Source organism: Didymella exigua, assembly GCF_010094145.1.
Source record: "Didymella exigua CBS 183.55 unplaced genomic scaffold M421scaffold_4, whole genome shotgun sequence".
Classification (NCBI taxonomy): Eukaryota; Fungi; Ascomycota; class Dothideomycetes; order Pleosporales; family Didymellaceae; genus Didymella; species Didymella exigua.
The window spans coordinates 1,117,592-1,141,848 of NW_022984778.1; the positions used below are offsets into that span (position 1 = coordinate 1,117,592).

The 24,257-nt window shown below is 49.7% G+C and overlaps 5 protein-coding genes across 5 annotated transcripts in view; 2 read left to right on the top strand and 3 right to left on the bottom strand.

The window, feature by feature from the left end:
- The window catches only part of M421DRAFT_89724 (uncharacterized protein), a gene marked incomplete at both ends in the record, with an annotated part of 1,234 nt that extends 510 nt beyond the window's left edge, over positions 1-724 (top strand). The window contains 2 exons of the mRNA XM_033597794.1: positions 4-461; positions 511-724. Of these exons, the coding sequence (XP_033452692.1) occupies positions 4-461; positions 511-724 (672 nt within the window). The remainder of the gene's footprint in view (positions 1-3; positions 462-510) is intronic.
- A 424-nt stretch (positions 725-1,148) lies between these two features.
- On the bottom strand, positions 1,149-2,496 carry M421DRAFT_417158 (Ribokinase-like protein). The gene is made up of 3 exons (XM_033591339.1): positions 2,266-2,496; positions 2,116-2,213; positions 1,149-2,063 (listed from the first exon to the last, which is right to left on the bottom strand). The coding sequence occupies exons 1-3, from the start codon at positions 2,342-2,344 to the stop codon at positions 1,263-1,265; spliced, it is 978 nt and encodes a 325-aa protein (XP_033452693.1). The 5' UTR covers positions 2,345-2,496; the 3' UTR covers positions 1,149-1,262.
- A 1,996-nt stretch (positions 2,497-4,492) lies between these two features.
- M421DRAFT_54685 (sulfate permease II) lies at positions 4,493-7,004 on the bottom strand (the record flags this gene model as incomplete). The annotated part of the gene is made up of 2 exons (XM_033595246.1): positions 4,493-6,678; positions 6,728-7,004. 2 exons carry the CDS (start codon positions 7,002-7,004, stop codon positions 4,493-4,495), a joined length of 2,463 nt encoding a protein of 820 aa, XP_033452694.1.
- Positions 7,005-10,114: 3,110 nt separating this feature from the next.
- On the top strand, positions 10,115-12,208 carry M421DRAFT_417161 (major facilitator superfamily MFS_1). The gene has a single exon (XM_033591340.1). The coding sequence runs from the start codon at positions 10,441-10,443 to the stop codon at positions 11,986-11,988; it is 1,548 nt and encodes a 515-aa protein (XP_033452695.1). The 5' UTR covers positions 10,115-10,440; the 3' UTR covers positions 11,989-12,208.
- A 1,507-nt stretch (positions 12,209-13,715) lies between these two features.
- M421DRAFT_54743 (uncharacterized protein) lies at positions 13,716-16,146 on the bottom strand (the record flags this gene model as incomplete). Its single annotated transcript, XM_033595253.1, has 5 exons — positions 13,716-14,253; positions 14,321-14,905; positions 14,965-15,383; positions 15,444-15,649; positions 15,699-16,146. The coding sequence occupies 5 exons, from the start codon at positions 16,144-16,146 to the stop codon at positions 13,716-13,718; spliced, it is 2,196 nt and encodes a 731-aa protein (XP_033452696.1).
- Positions 16,147-24,257: the final 8,111 nt, after the last annotated feature.

The following is a 24,257-nucleotide window of genomic DNA, read 5'->3' on the forward strand; positions in this document are numbered from 1 at the left end:
GAGCCTGAACCTGCAGCAGAGCCCGAGCCTGAACCTGCAGCAGAACCTGAGCCTGAACCTGCAGCAGAACCTGAGCCTGAACCTGCAGCAGAACCCGCAGCAGAACCTGCGGAAGACGAACAGCCTCAAGGTGAACCTGACCCTGTCACTGATCTTATAGACATGTATGCTGAGCCCAGATCAGAGGAACCGCCTGTGGAGGATAAACCCGCTGATCCAGAGCCTGAACCATCGCCAGAGCCGGTCCTGAGGGCAGTCGAGCCAGAAATAGAACCAGAAGCTCCGCCAGAACCTACACCTGAATCTGCACCTAAAGAAGCTGTCCCTGAGCCAGAAGCTGCTACCGAACCAGCACCAGAGGCTCCACCTGAGGAGCAACCGGAGGCGGTCCAGCGATCTGCAGAGCCTAAAGAACCACAACTTGAACCAGCTCTTGAGCCCGAAGCTGAGAAGGAAACTCCGTAAGTTTGGAAGCACGGTCGATGATGAAAGTATACTGACTACCCCCAGCCCACCCCTCGCTTCTGTCAAATCAGTTAAACCTCGAAAGCGAGATGCATGGCGTAGCAAGTTGGCTGCTGGCGGCAATACTAAACAGCGGCTACTGATGGCCACGGCACCGAAGGAGACAAAACCTCTTGTGGCGGCACTGCACCAGGCGAAGGCAAGGGGCACGGATATCAAGCCCATGATTGATGGCATGTTGGCCACGATCGCGTCGTAGCTGGGGTTGGAGGCTGAATCGTACCGTCATTGATACCCTTCCCTAATAAGCAAGTCCTACTTCTAGACCTATGCAATTCGTCATGCTTATTTGACCTGCTTCAAATGTGTGCTGAGTCCCTGATGCGCTACCCACACATCACAGTGGTGTGAATACTCTGATTACAAATAAATCTGCGTTGTTTGTATGCGTGGCTAATATTGCGATTACATGAATGTGGTTACCTACCATAGCCTAGACTCACTTTCTAGAGACATGACACCGCTCTGGAGGTAGTCATATAGCCATTTTACCGCTCTCCTTTCCGAGTAGAACAGCTTCAGGCTCTTGCACATCTGATGTAGCCTTGCTAGCATTCTGGTCAACAGTTGTTCTGGGTCACCATAATCAAGCTTATTACGCAGCCACACATAAAAGTCAATGATCGCGCATAAGTTTCAGTTCGTCGTTGCTATGCATGTGTACAGTGCCCGTATCATTGCCAGGCATCTTATCCTCATATTCTCATGATTTCACCGTCGAGTCACCAGCCTCCCGCTTACAACTGGGATGTCTCCTTCCTCTCGCCAATGGTGTTCAAGAAGGCAGTGTGGACATGCTCAGTCAGATCGCTGGCCTGCAGCGACCGGCCCTTCTCCATGAACGCCAGCCTCGAGCACTCCCTGGTAATGCAGCTTCCACCGTACGCCGCCAGAGCCAAGGTCTCGCTCCGCTCCATACTGTTGTCATGATCCCAGATCTTTTCGTGATACGCCTTGCGGTACGCCAGCAGCGTCGCCAAGCTACCTGTCAGCGTGTCACCCTGGCCACCAGAGCGCTTCAGACCGCCCTCGCCCTCAGATACAAGCGTGTGCTCGCCGTTGGAGATGTAGTCCTTAGGTCCCTTCTGGATGATCGTGACGCCACCGAAAGCCTTGGACAGCTTGCTGCACAGCTCCGCCGGATCGCCCTCGTTAACATCGACGCCCTTTGCCTTAGCCAGCCGTCCGAACTCGACCACATTCGGCGTGAGAATGCACTCCTTGCACCCATCGACCAGCTCCGGCCGTGTCTGCGCAAGAAACAGACCGTCCGCGTCCAGCACAAACGGGATGCCTTGCTTCCGCGCCTCCTCGATCACCTTCGCGCATGTGTCTTGCATCAGCTTGTCGCGCCCTAGACCGGGCCCGATCACGATGACGTGAAGGCGAGACAGCATGTCGACGACTTCTGCAGACACGGATTCGGCGGACTCGGATTGTCCGACGTTCTTCTCCTGGCGCATGATCGGGTGCACCATGAGATTCGGGGAGTAGGTTTTGATGACGGCGGCGGCGCCGGGCTCGCAGATGACGTGCGACTGAGACATGTTAGCCGTGGATTTACTTGGCGAGGGAGGGGAGCGAAGATACCATGTCGCAGCCTAGCTTTGCGCTGGCCATGGCGGAGAAGTAGGGTGCGCCGGTGTAGTCTTCGCTGCCGCCGATGACAGCTACTCGCCCGAGCTGGCCTGGAATACGAGTCAGTATTGCTTGCACAGAGTGTGCAATGGTGAAAAGTACCCTTGTGGAAACTCTCAAGCATGGGCGGGACCATGTTGTACACCTTCTTGAGAAGGTCTTTTCTTGCTACGGATGCCATTGGGAAAGGGTGTGACGGAAGTGCAAACAGGGTATCGATAAAAGGGTACTGGAGAGCAAGTTGAAGCCTCTGAAAGATAAAGCTTGGGGTTATGATGACGGCGCATCGCTGCGAGCGAGCAGTTTCGACGAACGGTGATGTTTGAAGATGAGGTCATGATGATCCAGGGACATGTGGGGAAGACACGACGCGCCAGTGGTACATACGCGACGCGCCGCTGACACCTAGCTTGAGATAACACCACCACAGAGAGTGCGGGTTTGCTGCAATGTTTGGCCTTGCTTTGTGAGCATTGATGTCCACAGCATGTCAGAGCATGTCAAAGCATGTCAGAGCATGTGTCGCACAGCCGCATCTGTTGCTTGTTAATGGCTTCGACCCGTCAACACCGGCCTGGCATATCCCTGTACATCTTTGCCCTTTGGCCACAATGCTTCAATACTTCCATGTCGACTTCTTCTTCATCTAACTGCGGCGTGCTTGCAGGCCGGTGAATCTGCGTCCTGATTCCAGCTCGGATTTGAGGCGATGACCGGAAGAGGAGTCTGAAAGACTTGCTTTCTGAAGAGGATGATAACCAGCTGAGTGGCTTTTCAATCGTGCTGGAAGAATCGTCTGAATGCCTGTAGCACAGCTTCATCGTTGGCCAGCTGCCCGTTCGTAATAATAAAGACTTTCAGACTCAGCACAGGTCTAGCTAGTCCTGCACGTATCTTGACATGCCTGTGACGCCCTGTCTAGCATCACGATAATGCCCTTCCCATTTCAGCTCTATACGTTGGACGTGTAGGAGACCTCTGTGACGTGCAAGAGTTTTTGGACTGGAGGGCCTCTTGAGACCACCGGTAGAGGTGCTAAGGGCGAACGGACTTATTGCGGTAGGTGCTGCGATGAATGAGTAATAGCCTACATGGACACAAATCAAGAAGCTCCCGTATCGTTGTGTTTCGTTCTGGATAGAGATTAAAATTGGCCAAGTTTGTGTGGTGCAGCTCCAGAGCCGAGAATGGCATGAATCCCGAGCGCATTGAGGAAGTTGATAAAGTGAAAGAGAGCATCACACCGTCAGCGGATGATGACGCGCCCACTCGAGTTATGTCTTCGATGAAAAGCAGATACTCTGTCAGTAGGACGGAATTGTCACAATGCCGTGCATGTGTCGATGCTCACTTTTTGTTGTCACTGGACTGACGTATCACAGGGCGCATTGCACCTCTACTCTGTCTACCAGCCGAGCTGCGAGACTAAATTTAGACACGTCATTGGCGGCCACGATATCCAGGCAGTTCTCTGGACAGAGAACCAAATCCGGTTCAGGCGTCAGAGCGTTCACTTCGAGCTGTGCATCTAGGATGCGGTCTTCAACCAGACATGCCGAGTGATACGTCAAGAGACGACGAACATGCATTTCGCACTCAATTCGTTCTTCAGACATCTCACCCACCTTACACACTTCTTCTAACACCCCAACACCCAAAAGGATCAGATTACGTCTATTCGCATCCTACTTAGTAGGATTCCCGCGCCATGCAAACATCGACAGGAAGAGTTCAGACCGTACGAGAACTTCGGCACAAGCTTTGCACTCCTCACCAACATTCATGAAATCGCGGTCACTATACTGACATCTTGCTTGACTTGGTCAGGGGGCAGAAGCCGGTACAGAGCAGATGCCAAATTTGCCTGGCGTCTTTTGAGTCTGAATGGGAGCGGTGTCCTGTCGTCTATTGGCGTGGTTTATCCGAGGGCATATCCTGCGCCGTTCGCATTCTGAACGATCCGCTGGTGAGATTGGAAGTCTGGATGCCATTAACCGAAGTCTCGGAAGTACTGTTGCCAACCATCAAGCGCCAATAGATCCTGCTCAGAAAAGAAACCAACGTGAAGCAAGCAAAGGAAAGCGAGGCGGGGAGGTTTTACGCGTTGCTCAGGGTCTCGAACTGATGCTGCTGAGGTGCCACAAGTTCACGCATTAGACCGAAAGGGCCAAGTATCTGTGAACATCAGGTCGATCTGACCTGGAAAAGATTAAATAGCAATAGCGTCTATGGGAATCATGTGTTTGCAAGCCATGCATATCTGCAATCATACCCTCCTGGGTGTTCCTCCAACGCCAAAGTGCGTGCCCCGAACATTTACAACACAATACTAATGGCTCTTCCTCTGCGCATTGGCCAATGCGCTGTTGAGCGCGGCAGTAACGTCAACGTGAAACAGCGGCCTGTTCAAACCCTGCACAACGGCAATCCTGTTCGCAGACACACCGCTGAAATCACCCTCAGCAGCACCGTATGCCTTGCTAAGCTCAAGCTGCTTGTTCAACGACCCAGTGTCGCTCGATTCGGCACTGTCATGTGCCGCCTCGATGTCGTCCTTGCTGACCTGCGAAAGTGTGCGCTGTGCGTGGCGGTTTTCGCGGGCCTCGGCTGCAGCGGCAGCGGAGTCTGAGCCACCGATCTCAGCAACAGAGAAGACAGGCTTCCAGCGGTGTACGCCAGACGCGTCGGGCTCGGGTGTGTAGTAGCCAAAGCCAGCGGCGGCGAGCGCACGTTTGGTCCATCGGTTGTTGATGTTGCAGAAGTGCCAATCCACTGTGTCTGGTGCGGCGTACTTATCAAGCTGATTGCGAACATCGATCAGGTTCTGAATGGATGTAAGATCGACGTTATTGACGGATGAGAAGTCAAGAATTATGGCCTTAAGCGTTGGTCGATCGTCTTGAATGGCAATGTCCTTGCCGCGACGTGGTCCAGGGTCATTCCATGGGCGGTCACCGAGTCTTGCGTACGAAGCTGGGTTCGTACGGCGTGTCTTCTTGAAGATGGTCTCGATGAGATCGTCAAGATAGTGATTGGCGTTGGGGTAGTTGAAGCCCTCGCTGAATCTGTAAAGGAAGATGCCCGGATAGGGGTCCTCAAGCTGAATCTGGGGGTTAGAGCCGTCATGGTGATCGATGGGCAAGAAAATGCTTCGAACAGATTCCTCGCTCGCGGAAGGAAACGTCTTGCGCCCCTGCTTGTTGTCATCGGTAGGGTCGAGGAGGTGGTCGCCAATGACGGAATGGATTTTAGCACGGCCAAGGAAGCGACCCCTTGCCTTAAAAGCACGGAAAGCCCACAATGCGAATGAGACGCAGACAGTGGTGTAGATGCCGTTCTCAATGCTGGAAAACACTGTGACAAAGACGCCAGCAAAGAAAATGGGAACCTCAATAGGCGAAATCCTCCAGAATTGGTAGACGGTGTTAGGTGGCAAAATCAGGTCACCTACGGCGTGAATGATGACGGCAGCAAGCGTAGCGTTTGGAATGTACCAGAACATAGCCGGAAGAGCGTAAATGGCAAGCAACACAACAGCAGCTGTGATGACACCAGCGAAGGGAGTGCGCACGCCAGCCTTTGACTTGATGGCTGTACGTGAGAAAGAGCCTGTAGCGGGGTAGGCACCGAGGAAAGGACCAAGGCAATTACTGATTCCAATCGCGACCAACTCCTGCGAGGGATTAATGGTATAATTGTTGACACGGCCAAACGACTTTGAAATGGAAATGTGTTCAATGAGGAGAACGATGACTGTCGATGGGAGCTCCGACGCGAACGACTTGATGATAGGAATGGTGATGCGAGGAACACGAGCGTGCTGAAAACCGCGTGGGACATCCTTAAGAACCGAGACGAGGGGCTTCTTCCTGTGATGACGATTGACGAGGTAGCTGATCAGAACATAGAGCAGGATGATAAAGACGGTCCGCAGTGTGTTGATGAAGAAGAACAGCTTGGCCCTGGTGGGGAACCTCTTCGCAAGGAAGCCGCAAAACCATCGAATGAAGTACAACAGGAATAGTGAGGTGAGACCGAATGAGGCGTTGAGGTCTGTTCGTCCAAGGTGTTTAAGTGTGTTGATGATGACTTTGTACGTTGCTTCGCGTGTCGAGAAACCAGTGATTCCCATCATCGTAGGGACTTGTCCGGCAGCAATGCTGATAGCTGATCCCGTCATGAAGGCCGAGATGGCGGGGAGGGAGATAACCTCAACAATCCAACCCAATCGTGCTAAACCAAAGAACAACACGATTGAGCCTGCGATGATAGCCAACGAGGACGCAATTATATCGCGGGAAGCGTCGACACCTGTTGCCTCAGCCTTTAGGACGACATTGCCGGTGACGGTGGACAGGACGGCGACCGGACCTATGGTGATGTCCTTCGAAGTCGCGAAAAACCAGTAGATGAGTACTCCCATGAAAGAGGAGTATAAGCCGAATTCGACAGGAAGTTGAGCAAGCTTTGCATAAGCCATACCCTGAGGAACGACGACGGCGCCAACCGTGATACCTATTCAAATCAGCACGATATTGGCGGCATGATAAGGAGGGCTACTGACCAGCAATCAGGTCACCAATGAGCCATTGTACATTGTATCGACCGATCCAGTGAGTGAAAGGGAAGAGACTGTAAAAGTACTGGGCTAGTTCGTGACCGTTTGGTAGAGTTTCCCGGATCCACTCTGCAGCTGTTGGTTCTTCTTCGACATATGTGTGGGCAGATCCAACGGTGAAGACGCTCTCTCCTCGAGTCACTCGGTCTGACCCAGTCTCATTGCGGTAATGGAGGTCGATACCGAGGACCTTGGCAATGCCGTTGCCGATTTTGTTGGCCATGGTGATATGGGTCCAAATGGGGACGAGTCCAGTTTAGCCGGTTGGCTATGTTTCAAGGTGGCTCGACACTGGTGGAATACCACGTGCTTACTTGCCCTTGAAGGAGTGGGAATCAGAACACAAGACTGACAAGACTTGACAAGCTACCACAAAAGGTTTGCCAGGGCTTGGAACTTATGTATTAGAGGGACCGGGCGGTTGGATGTGCAGAGGTCCCGTGCGGGAAGTCCACGTACAGCGAATAGCGGGAGACTGCCTGGCGACTAGGTCCGTGGGATCGAATTGCGAGATGGAATTTGTTCTGGATTCGGAAAAGCAAAAGACTTGGAGAACGCCTCAAAATTACTCAACGTGGTGGCTTATTGCGTGACAGGAGCTTATCACGCGCAGACGACAACAATGAAGTTGGACGTGAGGCGGTTTTCTAGTCTACGGAATCGACGCAGACGTGTAATAGGTGTGCCTGGTGGTGAGGTGGCAGGGGAGACAAATGTGAGAAATATCTCCTCGCGCCACCTTAAAGCGAGACAGATCAAGGTCAGAACTTGACAGGTGACATAATACTGTGGACATGTTGTCGGCCACCTGGTTCCCCCAACGTGGGAGCGGTATTGCTTCATCTGCCGCGGTCGGAGTGAAGTCCACGCCATAAAGCCTCAAGTTCGCGATGGAACTCGGCTAGGCTAACAGGGATGGCGCACTAAGGCTCTGCTGGTCGCTAGACGCACGCAATGAGTGGCCAATGATGTCGCGAGGCTATGCGGGTCCCAATTGCGTGCTCACAGGCAAAGATGTCGCATTGCCCTGGTGTGGCCGCCATGTTCATCTCTCGGCGGTGGTACTCGAAGATTATAGGGCATCTACAAATTTGTTAATGACTATGTTCTTGATGACTTTTCTGCTGTAATTATCGCATCCTTTGGGCTTTCTGGCGATGCACCCAGCTGCGAAGTCACGACGTAGTCGTTGAAGATCGTGATGTTCTAAAAGATGCTATTCTCTTGGTTACGGGGACATCTGCGTCACTCCAGGAACGTTCCGGAATCTAGTGGGCTCAATGTGGGAACCACCGGGGCGCCATCTGCAGCCTCTTCGTCTGGACCGCTTTTGTGAGATGATCTCGACGACAGTAAGATGCTACGAAGCTCAGGGCGGAGCGGGAAGCTTGCCGGTTGCATTAAGCTTCTGTCTACCCGTGTGCGGCTTTGTTCAGATCTTTTTTCTGATTAGCGCGGCGGCTGCATGCCTTTGGCTCAAATTGAAACACCACCTTTCCAGAAGAGGTGTGTGGGATGCATTAATTACATACGCGCTCCGCGACACGGAGATGCGGCAATGTTGAGCTTGGATATTGACTCTTGAGGCTAGCATCGCTCGATCGAAGTTGACGATTTCTCTTTATCAAGAGCATGAACAAAAGTATCTATGTGGTCCGTATACCTATTGACTGTCCACATGCGCGGGGTGGTGTGGGCACCAGGACTGTCTTCCTTTAGTATGCATGGCCTTTCCGCATACGCCGATATAACAGCGCCTCCCTTGTCACTTGAACTGGACTTGACCGTGGAAATCAGAGAGATTGACAAGCCACCTCGTCGGGACCAGTACGCATTCGGTCGGTATTGCCTCTCACGGGACTATTTGAGTAGGAAGTAAGAAGCAGAAGACTGAATTCCAAAGCCTCGCAGAACAACGCACACATCCAACTTCCGGTGATTACTTCCAGAGTGCGTCTAAGAGACCAGTCACAAGATTTGAAGATGGTCAAGACTGTCCTTGTGGTGCTGTTCGGGGTGCCCACTGTGTCCAAGCATTCTGAACCCACGAGAGGAAACCTGTGGACAGCTGTGCTGGGATTTAGTGAAGGTGCGGGCGATGCTCTCCAAGACTGTAGCCTAGTGAGTAGTGGGCATAAGGTATAGGCTAAGTTGCTCTACCGAATTTCTCGAACAGTTACCGACTCTTTAGTATGCTATCTGAGTGTGACTCGATAGTCGCACTGTCATTTGACATTCAGTGACGTCCCGAACGCTGATGGGTCGTGCGTGAGATGTAAGGAGCCGGACAAGGCTCGTACAGCCCACCAATCTCGTGAATAGCCAAGCAGTAGCGACACGCTGAAGCTTTAAGGTCATATTGAATGCGCCAGCGATGATCGGAGATGCCGGGACATGAGGCTGAGACTGGTAGAACTGTGAAGTTTCGAAGTGAATTAGTCACACTATTCAATCTGCTGTGGCGCTGTGCGATGTCCTCGAAAACCTGCTGCTATTGGAGCTCAGCTGAGTTCTGGGTGATACTGACAGCCTGACAGATGCAAAAGTCACGTTTGGTCCTACCAGTGACGCCTAACCAGATCTAATATGGAGAAGTCTCGTTCTTGTTCTTGAGAGAGTCCTCTTCATGGTCTTTGATGAGTGGAGATGTTAGAGTCGAAGGCGTGTTTTGTTTCACATTCACAAGACGTCTTGCTTTGATAGACTAATAGCCCTGGAGCTCCTGAAGACAATCGCAGGTCATTGACCATGTCGATAGTCGGCTTGATCGAAAGCGCTGCAGTTTTATGGTTCCGTTCGACACCGATATAGTGAGATCTGGGGCGCAGGAGCCAGCATAGATTTTGTGTAGTCGACGGCTCCTCCTTGAACCGATGCATTGCGCGACATGAGCTGTTGAAAAGACTCAGCCAGTCATGACTGTTGCTCAACTCGACGCTGTATGACAAAGATCCGGGGCCCTTGTTCAAAGTCAGGTTCTTCATGTCTATATGTTACTCAACAGACTCTGCTATAAAGATCAAGATTGCAGCTCGTGTTGGCAAAGGTGATAAACAGTTGCGAGCTCGAAGCTTTGGACAGGCCAGAGCAACGAGCATACATGGTAAATTGCACGTGACTTTGGCTATCATGAGTGATGTGCACCATCTACAAATTGCTTGTAGGTAGTTAATCTCATACACGAGCAGCTTTGAGGCATGGTATTCTGTTCAGGTTTCGATCCGAAATACATTGTCGTTGCCGCTTTTGCGCATCCTGCAAATGACGTCAGACAGGATGCGGGGCTGAAAACGCGAACGATACGCGACCAAATCTCAGCATCTCGACCAAATCTGAACCTCGTGTCGAAAGTCCTGCCAATCACAACATGAATGCCACAGCAAGCGCTGACTGGGGGATGGGTGACTCAGAGAGCTTTGTGCTTTTCCGTCCGATCATCCATTCCCGTGGCTCGCACACGGTTGTAAGGCTCATGCAGGTTAGACGGCAGGTGATATTTAGACTTTTAGGCTATACACCTCCACTTCTTTCTTTCATCCACATCTTTCCTACTCTTCATAACGTATTTGACATTAGTAACGTTCCTGTCTGTGACAAGCAGAAGCGCTTCTCCATCGACGGTCGTTCACAGGTCACTCTCAAGCACTGGACACCGCGCCATGGACATACCCATCCTATCGAGGATTGCGGGTTTCCTCGGAATCACGTCGCTACAAGCAACTGGACGGGATGCATACATCATCATCACCCTGCGCTCTCTGCGCATGTTCACGTCCGGAATCCCATCGTTGATCCTCGCTCTGTTCTTTGCCTCGCTCAAGTTTCCGGATTCGAGGATCGGAGTGTTCATGACATTGACATTGCTCGGCGATGTGTTTCTGTCATTGCTGCTCACGCTTGTTGCCGACAAACTGGGCCGGCGAAGGATATTGTTCGGTGGCAGTGTTATGATGGCGATGTCTGGTGTTACTTTTGCTCTGTCGGAGAGTTTTTGGATTTTGCTAATTGCAGCTGTTTTTGGAATCATCAGTGTCACCGGCGCTGACTGTGGTCCTTTTCGAGCTGTCGAAGAGAGCATTTTGAGTGGGCTGACAGACGAAACAACTCGCAGTGACGTGTTGACTTGGTATGTCACATTCACAACAATGGCGGGCGCCGTAGGTGCCGAAGTCGCAGGACGTGTAGTCCACGCTCTGGAAAAAAGGCACAATGTTGTTAAGGCCTACCATGCTTTGTTCTGGGCTTACGCAGCTTTTGGAGTCATCGGCAGCATCCTTTGTCTGAGTCTCAGTGAACGATGCGAAGCAGCTGGCGAAAAGCGCGCAGAGATGCAAGAACGGGGACGAGGTGGCGACGGAGAAGAGGAGGAAGTCTTGTTGGAAGCTATGATATCTAGCACGGCGGACGGTTTCGAAAATGAAGGAGGTCGCCGCGGTCGTCAGGCGGACGTTCAAATCCCACTGAAGAGCAAGCAGAGCTACTTCAGCCAGATCTCGAAAACAACGCGCTCCATCATGTACAAGCTTTGGATTCTCTTGGCCATCGACTCCCTTGCAGACGGTATGACCCCATACTCGCTTATGAATTACTACATCGAACAGAAATTCAATGTTTCGAAAGCGACTCTGGGTGACATTACCTCTGCTTCGCAATTTCTATGCGCTTTCAGCGCCGTCTTTGCTGGGCCACTTGCTAAGAAGATTGGACTCATCAATACGATGGTGTTCACCCACCTGCCGTCTTCGATTGCAAGCGCATTCATCCCGCTCCCCCAAACCGTTGGCCCAACTATCGGGATCCTACTGTTCCGGGCTGCGCTCAACAGTATGGATCAAGCTCCGCGTACTGCGTTTATTGCGGCTGTCGTCAAGCCTGAAGAGCGTACAGGCGCAATGGGCATCACGAGTATGGTCAGGACGTTAGCCATGAGTGCCGGACCTTCAATTACCGGTCTGTTATCCGGATACAATGTATTCTGGATCGCTTTCCTCGCCACAGGTACTTGCAGGATCATCTACGATCTGGGCTTGTGGGTCCTGTTCTCGACTGTGAAGATTGACAACAAGCCCGCTGCAAGAGAAGACGATCTCAGCAGCGTGGATGATGAGGCCTGGAACGGTCTGCTGAGTGACAGCGACAACGACAGCAACCTCGACTTCGAGGGCAGAAAGAGTGAGGACCTGGAAAGCGTTCAAAATAGGGTATAGGCGTAGCTGGCCTGCTACGGATGTCACAATCAAGGACGCTGAACTACTCAGACTGTGCAGTGGTACCTGGCCTAGCCACTTGAGTGAGGAATTCGACGCGCAAATAAGGACATACCTACGACAGTTTTCATAGTGACTATCGCATGTTCAACGAGGCAACTTTAGCTACGACAGAACGAGCCGCACCAGATAGACTACACAATTGACGAAAAGACCAATGATTTACATTTGCAATAGACTGCAGTTAGTGTATTTTATTTAGCTTCCCTTTGATCGCGCCTCGCGGTAATGTCATGGCACATCAACTCCTCATTGAGGTTTGATATCCTGAGCTTTACCTAAACCACAAACTCATACACATCACGCTCATACACATCACGCTCATACACATCACCTTCATACACATCATGCTCATTCAGTACTAGGTCAAAACTCCGTTCGCCTAATCGAATCTCGGCATCATCACCACATCAGCACCCACATTTCATGAGGCAGTTGAGATAGATACAAACGGTGAAGACGCTCCAAAATCTGAGGTTGTAATTGTAACATACTAGTATTTCGTTTGCCAGCCTTTTGCGCGCCTGTAGGCAGTGGGGCGTGATAGCATACTCTGGATGAGTTTCAGTATAATGTTGCGGTGCAAGTCGGTCCGACAGGCCTCGATCGTCACCTCTGTTGACTACCTTGGACTAGCACGTCTCAGGGCATGTATATATGGTCGCCTCCTAGCTAGCAAGCAACTCAGCGCAGTTTCAAGCGACTATACAGCGGCTACGTCTGCCGCAACAATATTGAGCGAATAGCTCCAGGGCGGGTTGTGCTCGAGAATGGCGACACCCTAACAGGAGATGCTATGATCTGCTCGACAGGCTGGAAGAAGGGGTCCACGATCAAGTTCGCCGGTTTGAGCGAGACTGGGTTTGACCTGCCAATTGACGCGAATGAGCAAGCGAACCTCAGCCTCGAATACGATGGGAAAGTCCTACATCAGTTCCCTATCCTAGGGAGCCAGCCTGCGCTGCGTTCAAATCCCAAGAAAGCTGCCGAGCCTCTCCGTTACTACCGGTTTATGTTGCCATCGGCAATGATTGGGAAGCGTAATTTTGCTTTTGCTGGCATGATCCCATCAGTGAGCACTGCCATCTGCGCCAGCACACAAGGCCTGTGGATCACAGATTTCTTCGACGGAAAGTTGGTGCGGGTAGTCAAGTCGCAAGATGATATCACAAGTGAGATCATGATGCACATACAATGGGGCAAATGTCGCTACCCTTGTGGCTATGGAGCGAGTCTGCCCGACTTCGTGTTTGAGGGCATTCCTTACGTCGATATGTTGCTTAAGGACGTTGGGATCAAGAACAAGCGGAAACCAACCTTCCTCCAAGAGCTCATTTCTCCTTATACCTCCAAGAGCTCATTTCTCCTTATACCCCGAAAGACTATGATGGTGTATTAGCAGAGTATGGCCAGAAGAACTGATGACTTACACACGAAGGTCCTTTGTCACTTTTGTTCTGAGCTAGCCTGAACCTTTTGTGACTAATTGAGCGAGAACGGAATTTCGTTGCCTATTCATAGCCGCTCTCTTGGGAGCGAGTGTTCTACGGTTCCGTTAGGGTGAAAGTATCTTGTTGGATAAGGCTGATCACATGTTGAGTCGTGCACTTGAGATTTGACGTCTGCGGAAGGCAGTGTTATCATGGTTTCATTGGAGACAGCGTCCTTCAGGTTAGCAGAGCACCCGTGTTCTGTGTAGCAGTATGTTCTGCATCAGGCAGCATGCCAGCGGGATAGTCCATCGCGTACTGTTCCGACTCCCAAAGCATGCGCATGATGATATCGTTGTCCCCCATCAATGTAAGATTGACTGGTTCTATATCGTTCAGTCCATCTAGCGGAAGGCTGTCAAGCCATTCTACAGACGAAATGTCCTGCATAGTCATATCCGGACTTGGCAATTGTGTTGCAATAGCCGCCTCAGATCCACTACGGTCATCTGCCCCTCCCGGCAAGAACACACAGTCTACCAGCGTGCCTCGGGAAGCACGTTTTTTGCGCTGGGCACGCTCCTTGTAAGCATTTATAGCTTGGTGAAAACTCGACAAAATCCCGTAGTACTGCTCTGCTTGAGGACTGAGATGTCTGAGTTCGCCCATTACATTAAGCGATTTAAGAAAAGCTGCCTGTCGTCCCGAGGTATGCGTCATGTCTTCAGTAAGGAGCGAAAAGCCCAATACCAGGCCCGTAGCAAACATCCAAGCTCTGTAGAAGTGATTAGCGACCGAGCGAGCTATCATCAAACTCTACCGACTCTACCGACTCGACTTACTTGAGTATACACATATTGCCGAGTAGGTGGCCAGATTTCATGACCCGGTGACACATGCGCGCCATGAACGTGGCTGCTTCGATGCAAGCATCGGCTAATTGATCAACCTTCGATCTTCCGGCCACATCGTGATGCTGCGGTGACCTGTTCGCGTCTGAAAGCTGAGGTACTATGTGTTTTATAAGAAATTGTCGTGTGATCAAGATCACACTAAAGTAATACGCGCCGGAAACGTGCATGTTACCAATGATGATATGTCTGATACCGGTCGGAGCCTTTTCACTCGACCTTCGCAGTATGGAAGGAAAATCCCGAGTCTTTTGTTGCAGAGCCAGGACAAGGCGTTCAGCCGTGTCTACATCGAGCTCACCTTCGGCGGACTTTTTGACAGCGGTATCGAGGACTGATGTTATCTCGTATGTAGCACCAAGTGCCAGAGCTCGGTACACAATGTCAGCTGCATCTTCAGACCTGTCACTAACGTAGCTAGATTGACCCGGCCTGAGCGATGGGGTACTACTTGACCGCCCAAGTATAGAATTGCACACAACGTCGAATACGCGTATGCTTTTGGCCGCTCGAAGTCTGTTTCTCGATCAGATATAACGTTTCCACACACATCTACCGACTTCCTCTGCACTTACCTTGCATTTCGAGTCGAAGCAGCAGTATGCTTCTGTTGAGCAGACATGTGCAAGCCTAATATGTCGGCAGATTTAGAGGCAATGCCAAGATACATGAAGGCCGAATTGCGCCGACAAGCTCCAAACATGTAAAATGCCATGAGGAGAAACACTCTGACAAGGTCCAAGCATGGGCTCTCTAGCATTTGTGCGAAGGCCAATTTGCGCGCAAAAGAGAACAGTTCAGCCGCCCAGACCGCAGCATCTTTGGTCGGCCCGTAACACTGAGCGCCAATTGCGACCATAAGATAGAGTGCGGCTGATTCGAACCCTGTTGAGATATGTGAGGTGGGAGATGCATCGCGAGTATTTTGGTGTGTCTCTGTATACAACATGTGACATACTTCCTCCCAAGTGTACAAGTCGAGGAGACCTTTTGACTACAAGACTGTTAGTACGTCGCGAAGGGAGTAGAGGATCCATGGAGAGAGTGGACATACGGCGTCGAAGAAGTACTGTATGTACGCCTTCTTGTCTTCGACAGAAAGCCCATCATAGAAGCGGCTTGATCCATTGTTGACAGCATCTGCTTCAAACAGCTTTCGACTTTCTTGAGCATCCGTGAAACCAGAAGGGCCAACATGGCGTTCCAATGTCTTCTGAAGAAACTGCAAGAATGATATAGCCGCCGTGTTGCCCACGAATACTGTCTGAAATGAGCTCAGCGACATTTGAATGTACTTGCGAATGCTCACCTTTCTCCCCACTGACACTCGACAGCATGACAGACGGTTGAGCCGTGGCTTCCATTGACGAGCCTCGCGTATCGGCGGTGCGTGTGCTTTCCTCAGACGTGCGCCCTTGCATCAAGTTGACAAAGCTGGGTCCTGAATTTCCCCCTAACAAGGTTGTAGAGCCTTGTAAATCCCATGAGTCAGGAGAAAGTATGGCCTCGCTGGCCCTGCTTCCTTCGAATACTATGGGCACATCCTGTGCTAGAACTAGCTGCGAAAGTGCAGACGGGGGTTGCGGCAATGGGTGGTGTCGCCGACCAGCAGTATAATGACAGAACCCATCGTATCCTTTCTTCTGACACGCGGAGCAGGGCTGACTGCCATCGCAACGCTTTTTGGATGACTTGCATTGATCGCATGCCCTGACAACCCGTTGACGATCTTGTGGCTTCACTGGCCGGCGAGGCATTATGAGGCCGTGAGCACCCTCAATTCGTCATTTGATCAAATCACTGCTCGTGAAAGGCTCGGTTTGCAGTGCGACAGCCGCTTAGTAGGAGTGAAAATTGGATTTGGCGGGGAACGGCTAAGGGGTGCGGCTGCTGGCAAGGGCAATATTGTAGGAGTAGCATGCCCACCTTCGCCAGCTGCGTCTAGCGATGGCGCTTCGTAGATTCCATAAGGCAAGCAGCCATTCCGCATAGGTCAAACGAATGATAAGCGTAGCGCAACGCGGGGTAAGAGCATTCTAGGCGAACGCGACTCGTGGTGCATGATCCGAAACACAATAGGAGTGCTCGGGTAGTGGTACGCGAACTAGTAAAGTTTAGCCGTTGGCTCGTGAAAAAGCCGCATACTAATAATAATCGGCCTACGTTAACGAGTTGAGCGTTTATGAACAAAACGTAAAAGGGGCAAGCGTCAGTTGAGAAGCGATATGGGTGATTTTCGAAATACCATGTACATCATGTGATTTAGCGCGCGGAAGATGCGGACGATGTCAATGTTGCTGTCTCAGCCAAATTTAGCGTTTAACAACAACAGAGCTGGCTGCTGCTCCTTCTAGGATAATTAAAGCTTAATATTATTAGTATCTTGACTTTTTATGGTGTTGTGATGCCTACGAGAAGGTTAGCTTAACTTGGCAGAAAATTGATAAGCCAGCACCTAAATTGACACAGGAGGCACCCGCACCTACAACACTAGCAGCATCTAGTCAGCGTCAGCGCATTGCAACTCAGCCATTTAGAAGTTGTTGTACAAAGCCTGATCATCAGAGCGTCTTTTAATTTAACTTTTTAGCTGCTTAAAGCTCTTCTCGATCAGATTGTAGTCAGGTAAGTCTAGACTCTAGTGGAAGGTACTCTAGCTCTACCTTGTACATCGCACAAAGCTCACGAACCTGAGTTAAATAATGAATAGAGGGGTTGTCTAGTACGATGACAGAGTACCTAGGTGTTGTATATAGCAACACAGAGCGTTTAAGGAAGTCCTCTATAATCTCTAAGGTAATTGAGCTTTAAAAAATAGTGTAACTGAGGTATCTGTTGACTGTTATTGCTGGCAGAAGTGACCATCGCTCACTCTGTTTTATTATAGAGTAAGCTACTTCAACAGGCGTGCCGACTCTACTCTAACCATACTTACAGTCGCTAGTCCTCTTGTTGCAAGCGCTCTTATTGATCGCAATGATTTACTCCGCCTTGTACTGTTGCATCCTCGCTCTGTACACCCTCTGGATTGGCTCGCTTTGCTCAATCGCACGCTTTGTAGCCAGCTTCCTGCTGTAGTGAAGCTTCTCCAAAGCCCGCCACACTGTCGATAGAGAGCACTCCACGTTGTAATCGTTGTATAAGCACTGCTGCATCTCCTCCAGATAGGCGCCGGGTCGCCCATCGAGGTATAATTGGAGTGCTTCTAGCTGCGCTTGCCGCAGTAAAGGCGGGCGGCCGAGCCTGACAGAAGGCGGAGGATAGCACTGTCCCCAGTACTCCAAGCTTAATCGCAGCTTTGCTACAGTGCGACAATCGACTTGGCAAGCAGCAGAAACCTCAGAATCTTTCTCCCCAGCAGCTATATGCTCTACTACAGCTTGCTGCGTGGTGGCGGGTAAACGTTTGCCGTTGACGCGCATCATGGGTTGGTTGCTACGCAGAGTCTCTGCCCCAACAACACCAGAAAACAGTCGCGAGAGTCGCGATAGAGCTTCATGAATAAATTAAGCGTGTATAGGAGGTTAAGAAAACAGCTGCAATCATCAAGATACACTCAGAATTAGCCTATGGGTGATGCGTTGAAGTTCTAAGAATACCCCTCGCCACTGCACGTGATGTACATGGTATTTCGAAAACCGTTATACCGTGTCTGTGCACCGAACGCCCGGAGTCACCGAACGCCCGCTCCGATCCTGTACGGCCATCACAAAATTAAGGCTGTAGAGCTACATACAATAATGTAACTGCCTGGTGCAGTGTCAGGTGGAGGCTGGGATCAACAATTGTATTGCTATCTGTTGTTGTGTTGTGATGTTTGTGTACGGAGCTCTCAGCTCTGAGGTAAGTGCACTTGCCCACTGGGCGGTACCTTCTACAACAAGATATCATGTGACTTCACCCACGTGGTTACAAATAACGTACTCTATCACAGAGCCAGTCATATCACCGAACCAGTCAAAATCTGCCAAGACCAGCACAACTCCGCACTTCACAGTATGTCTTAACAACATCACAACTTATTGCTTCAACATGAAGGGAGACTGTAGCTTGCTCTCTAGGCCTATAATACTAGATAGTTTTAGAGCTATCGGGCTGCTGCTGCTGTGTTTAATGTTAACTAGCGCAGGCTCTCTAAACGCGCTAATAATACTCTATTTTAACTTAACATACACGCAAACTGCTAGAAGCTTACTATAACTAAAGAGTAGATAATTATCTAATATATCCTTAACCTTAATTTGTAAGGGTTTGCGCCTTAGCTGTATAAGTGTAACGACGCAGGCAAGAAGATAGATATCCGGAATAGGTGTGAAATCCGCTACGAGGCATATGGGAGTGCTAGGATGATAAGAACACTAGGATATATTCTCTACACCTATAGGTCTTGTACAAAAGGATACAGAAAAACTACTTTATAATGCTACAGTTCCTTGCTCCTTATATATGAGGGTTTAGTGGCAGTTTGGTGCGAGCTCATGCTATGCGACAAGGGCCATGGTCATGAGTCGCTGGAACCGTATCCTAGTGGTATCGGGTCACTGTTCGTAGAGCGTTGTTACAGTGGCTGGTTTAGTGATATGGCCGGCTTAGTGATAATCTACGTTAATAGTTGGCCAAATTAGGTTATTTTTTTAATTAAAAGCGCAATACTAGGCGCATCTATCGAAATATACATTACATAAGCGCATCTCTACTAACGTGTTCTACCGGTAAGGAGCTAGAAGCGAAAACAAAAAAAAGCCTCCCCTACCCATCCGCCAGCCTACGGGGCGGTGAGACACGGTACCGCTACGAAGCGTGGGCACGTGCATGATAGCTACATACTGACCGAAGAGAACGCCACTCACGCGTCGCATTGGGGAATCCAAACGGAAAACACTACCAGCATCTTCCTGCCAGATACAACCTCCAAAGCTCACGGACATGTCTACTCTACAAGAATGAATGTATGCTCTTCTTATCGACTTTTGAATGATGCTGTTCAGCCTAGCCGCTCGCGAATTCGGAATCAGCCTTTGCGATATCAGCCAGAGCAATGCAGATTGAACATTGTGTATTGATTATTGATTGATTATCACGGTTTAAGTAATAGGCTATTAGGCAGTAGAATTTAGTAGGAACACTGAAGTTGAATTGAAGTAAGTCTACGTGTTGATATACCAGAATGATCGGATGTCAGCAGGGTTATGGTGAAACTCTGTTCACATAGGACCAAGTACTTATCAGACCGAGCAAGCTGTACGTAGACTGCGACACACCCCCCAGGTCTGGCGGCAATAACTGAACAAAATGAGGGTGGTCAGGCGAAGTTGAGTCGCCAGAGCTGTAACTGAACGTTGTTGTAACGTGTAATATGGACTGGAAAGACGCGCTAATACTGGTGCGGGAATAGGACATGCGGGTCCTTAGTGTTTAAATGTTGCTTGAGGTCTTTCAGTTCTTTCTTAATGTCGACAAGGCCGCATTGCTTGACAAAGGTGTCAAATTTCTGTCGAGGCAAAGCCTTTGTGAGGCCATCAGCAGGCATATCATTGGTAGCGATCATTTGACGTTAAGTTGGCCGGCTGATACTTCCTGTCGAACCCATAGCTGATGTATATCAACATGTTTCACCTTGGTGTGAAGTCGATCTTCTCTTTTTGTAACAATACCCACTGTTTGCTGGTTGTCACACAGTATTGTTGGTTTAGAATCAAGGCAGAGGGATATACCCTTGAAAAATCTCATCCACTCGATCATCTGGGAACCAGCAAGAGACAATGACAGTAGTTCAGACTCAGTGGTTGATTTGGTGACAGTGCGCTGGACTGTTGACTTCCAGTCAATCATAAGTCCTCCAAAGAAAAATGCGTAACCTTGTGAGCTGCGCCTAGTCTCTAGTTCATTAGCGTACGAAGCGTCTGAGGCTCCGTAGAAGAGTGGTAGGTGAGTAGTAGGCTGATCTGTGTGATATTCTCGCATTTCAGGTTCTGACTAATTGACTAAAGCTTGTAGAGCATATGTCTTGGTACCAAGCAGGTATTGCCACACCTTCTTAGCCTTTGCTACGTGTTTCTGGCCTGGATTAATAAGATGAGAAGCCAGTATTACATGTGCTCGGGCGACGTCTGGTCTGCCCCATACGGCAATATAGGCGAGCGAACCAACAAGCTGTTGGTACAGTTTTGTGCGCTCCTTGCTTGGTTCTTTATTAGATGGATCCAACCAGTTTTCAGTGATTGGAATGTCTGGGTATTGGCTGGAGACAGTAATATCGAATCGAGAACATACCTTCTTAATATAGGCGTCCTGGATAAGCCATGTGTGTCGGTTGGGTCGGTCTTGGACAACGCGAATTCCAAGAAACCATGCAAGTTCTCCTATCTTCTTAAGGTTGTATACGTCAGTAAGACGTTGTTCAAAGCGTTGGTGGAGGGAGGTATTAGAATTGTGAAAAGCCATTACAATATCGTCAACAAATACAAACAGAATAAGCCATTAGTTAGTGTACAGGCATAGGAATCCTTTAACTGGCTTAAGACCAAGCTTGATGAGTTGTGTTCGGCATTTGTTGAACTAAAGTAATGGAGACTCCTTAAGTCTGTAAAGGGCTCGGAGAACTAGAAGGAGCTCGCCTAGTCCTGATTCAATCTTGTCTACACCTTCTGGTGTATAGGCGTAGAGCTTTCAGTTCATCCTTGCGTTGAGAAATGCCACTAGGACGTTATATTGATAGAGCTCAAGGTCAAAGTGGTTGGCAATAGAGATAAGAGCGCGGAAGTTACGAACTGCAAGCGTAGCTGCGTACGTATCGTCAAGCGGAGACTGTAAATCCCCACAAACAACTAATCGGGCTTTGAAACGAGTAATATACCCATCTTTGTTAGTTTTGTAGGTAAATACCCACATAAGAGGAAGAACCTTATTATCTGCAGTCTCCTGAGTTTTGTTTGTACGTTGGAAACACCCCTTTAATTAGATATTCCTCTATTTAATAGACATGTCTGCTTTAAACTTGTTCTTGAACATGTGGTTCTGCAGTTCTTTCACGTTCCTAGGTGCGGCTGGAACCTGGTTGATGTAATATTAAGTACTCGCATTAGGTTGCTGTTTGAGTACCTAGGCTGTGAATGCACTGAAGTAATAAGCTCTTGATTCTTCACTGAGGTTGGCTGCAAATAAAGCAATCGTGAAGAAAGCGCCTGGTGGTCGCCTTGTTCGTCTGCCTTGAACGATGGCGGACTTATTGATGGAGCTGCTGATATTATGTGGAGCTGTTTCGCCGTATCGTTGATAGCCTTCTGGTGGAGCTTCATCACGGCTTTGAGCAGGAAGGCTCATTAGTCCTGCTAAGCCTCTCGATCCTCGTGGGCGTCCTGTTCCGCCTCGTCCAGATTGATTAGACGATGATCCTTGTATTAGTGTTGAGGATGATTCGTGAGGTAATTGAGATGATGGGTCGTTGTCGTTAGTAACGTCTTGTTCAACTGATTGCTGAATATCAGGATAAAGGATGTTGCCTTGGTTTGTTAGAGTTATGAATTCCTCATCATCAGATTGCTGTGGGGTAATATCGTCAGACAATGGGACGATGTGCGCTTCGTTGTCGCCGTTGGCCAAAGCAGATGGTGATGGTGTAAGTAGCTGGTCGTTTGCTGTACTAAAGGAATCTTCCTGAACAAACTGTAGAGGGGTTTGGAGAGATTGTACACCCCCTAGCTGCGTAGCGTTTGGTGAAACCAAAGGGTTTGTAGCTAAATCTAGATGTGATTGGTGTTGTTGTTGGACTAGTTGTAGTTCTTCAATTGTGTAGTCCTCATCTAAATGTGTTGGTAAAGAGATTGTTGTGACGATCTCCTGCAAGTCCTCCTTTGTCACATAACCTTCATAGCCATCAAAGAACTGAGTTGGTTCAAAGACAACGTCGCGGGTGACAAGGATCTCGTCAGTGGCTGGTAGCCAGATGCGAAATATGTTGGTACCTACGTAGCCAACGAGGTGTCCGATGAGAGCTCTAGATTTGAGCTTGTCTGCATTTTTGAGCTCTGTATTGAGAGCGTAAGCTCGACAGCCGATGGGTTGCATGTGAGAGACGAGAGGTGAGCGACCGTATACTGCTTCATATGGTGTCTTCCAACCAAGAGCTTCTGTTGGTGTTCGATTGAGGATGTATGCAGCGGTCTGGTATAGTTCTCCAGCAAGGTGTTTAGGTAGGTTGGCATGAATTCTCATTGCTCGAGCACGTATCGTGAGTACTCCTCCAGCTCGTTCAGGCAAGCCAGCAGGCTCTTTTGTGTGCTTAGGTGCCTTCTCATAGATAAGACCTAGTGTGTTGACAAGTTCCAAGAAGTCATCGCCGAAACCTCGTTCTCCATCCATCCTGATATAGATGGGTACTCCTTTGTAGATGCGCTGAATGCGAGCGATAAGGCCTTTGAGCCATCGCATGAGCGTTGATTAAGACTTGTTTGTAGTGGCTTCAACTTCATGCCACTTGGTCTTAGAGTCGACTGCATGTAGAGCGTAACGGAGCGTACCAAAATGCTGACTGTTCATGGGAATAATGTAGATGATATCAATTCCTATCCGTTCAAATGGCTTTGTTGCAGGAGCGTCTTGTGGACGTTGGGAGATAATGCGTGTGAGTTTTGATTGCTTACAAGAATCACAGAAGCAATGACCTTCTCCCTGTAGCTGAACTCCGCGTGTAGCTGATTCAAGCTTGTCGAGAGCTTGACGGCCAGGATGGGCCCATACCTGATGGGCTAGCTTCCGATCGAGTAACGATGGAGGCTTGGGTACTCGTGATGGACGGACTTGGGTTCCAAACGTACTGAGTTCAGACTGAAGCGACTGTAGGCTGGGTCGGCGGCTTGGGTCAATGTCAACAAGCCAGTGGCCTTTGTAGTATTGAAGCCGAGCAAGCTCATTGCCACCCTTCTTGTATAGTATGTCTTGGCCTGAATCAAAATGAATATCCATACTTCGGCAGCGTCCAAGACCCATAAGGCTTGTAAGAAATCCTGGAGCATATGCAACGTTGGTAAGTCGGAGATTGCGCTGGCCAGTAGGTGTTTTCACTGCCACATGAAACTCTCCCCAGGCTTTGACTGGAACCTGTGAGTTACCAGCACTAATGAAGAAGCCTTGACCATCCCTCTTAGGTACCCAACCAACCCATTGGTCGCTGTTTATAACGTGTGTATTGGATCCTGGATCAAGGATCATCCGGTTGATAAGTGAGACATCGGAATCGTCGACGTCTTGGGCAACAGCCATGACAGTAAGGTCTGTTGGAAGCGCAGTGTCATTGTCGATTGCAATAGGAGCGTTAGGCTCGACTATATCGACTGTAGGTGTAGGAGCTTCTTGCTCAACTACTTGATGAATGATGGGAGCGTCGGGCTCGACCATGCGATGGAATGTGGGAGCGTCGGGCTCGACCATGTGTTCGCTAGGATTGACGTCGATATATTGGATAGCGGTAATGACGTACGACTGAGCGTCGGCGGGCATAGTGTCGTTGTCGACATCTATACTCTCATTGTTGTTAGAGTTCTTGTATTCCTTAAATCGCTTAAGGGACTGTTGAATTTGCTTCTCAACACCATCCTTTTTACGTCCTTCTGCAACGCGTTTTCGTATTGCCTCATCTCCTTGGAAGGCAGATGGTCGAGACTTTGCCTCTTTGTTGATGTAGAAGCAATCACTGTACCAGTGTTTCTCACCACAAAGGCATGTGGGAGTTGGGCGTTGTCCATTCGTTCGACCACCTTGTCCGCGGCCACGACCGCGTCCACCACGTCCACCACCTCGATTGCTGTTGGCGGAATTGGAGTTGTTTGCGTCTTCGTTGACTGGCTTGGCTACTTCGAGCTCAGTAGCA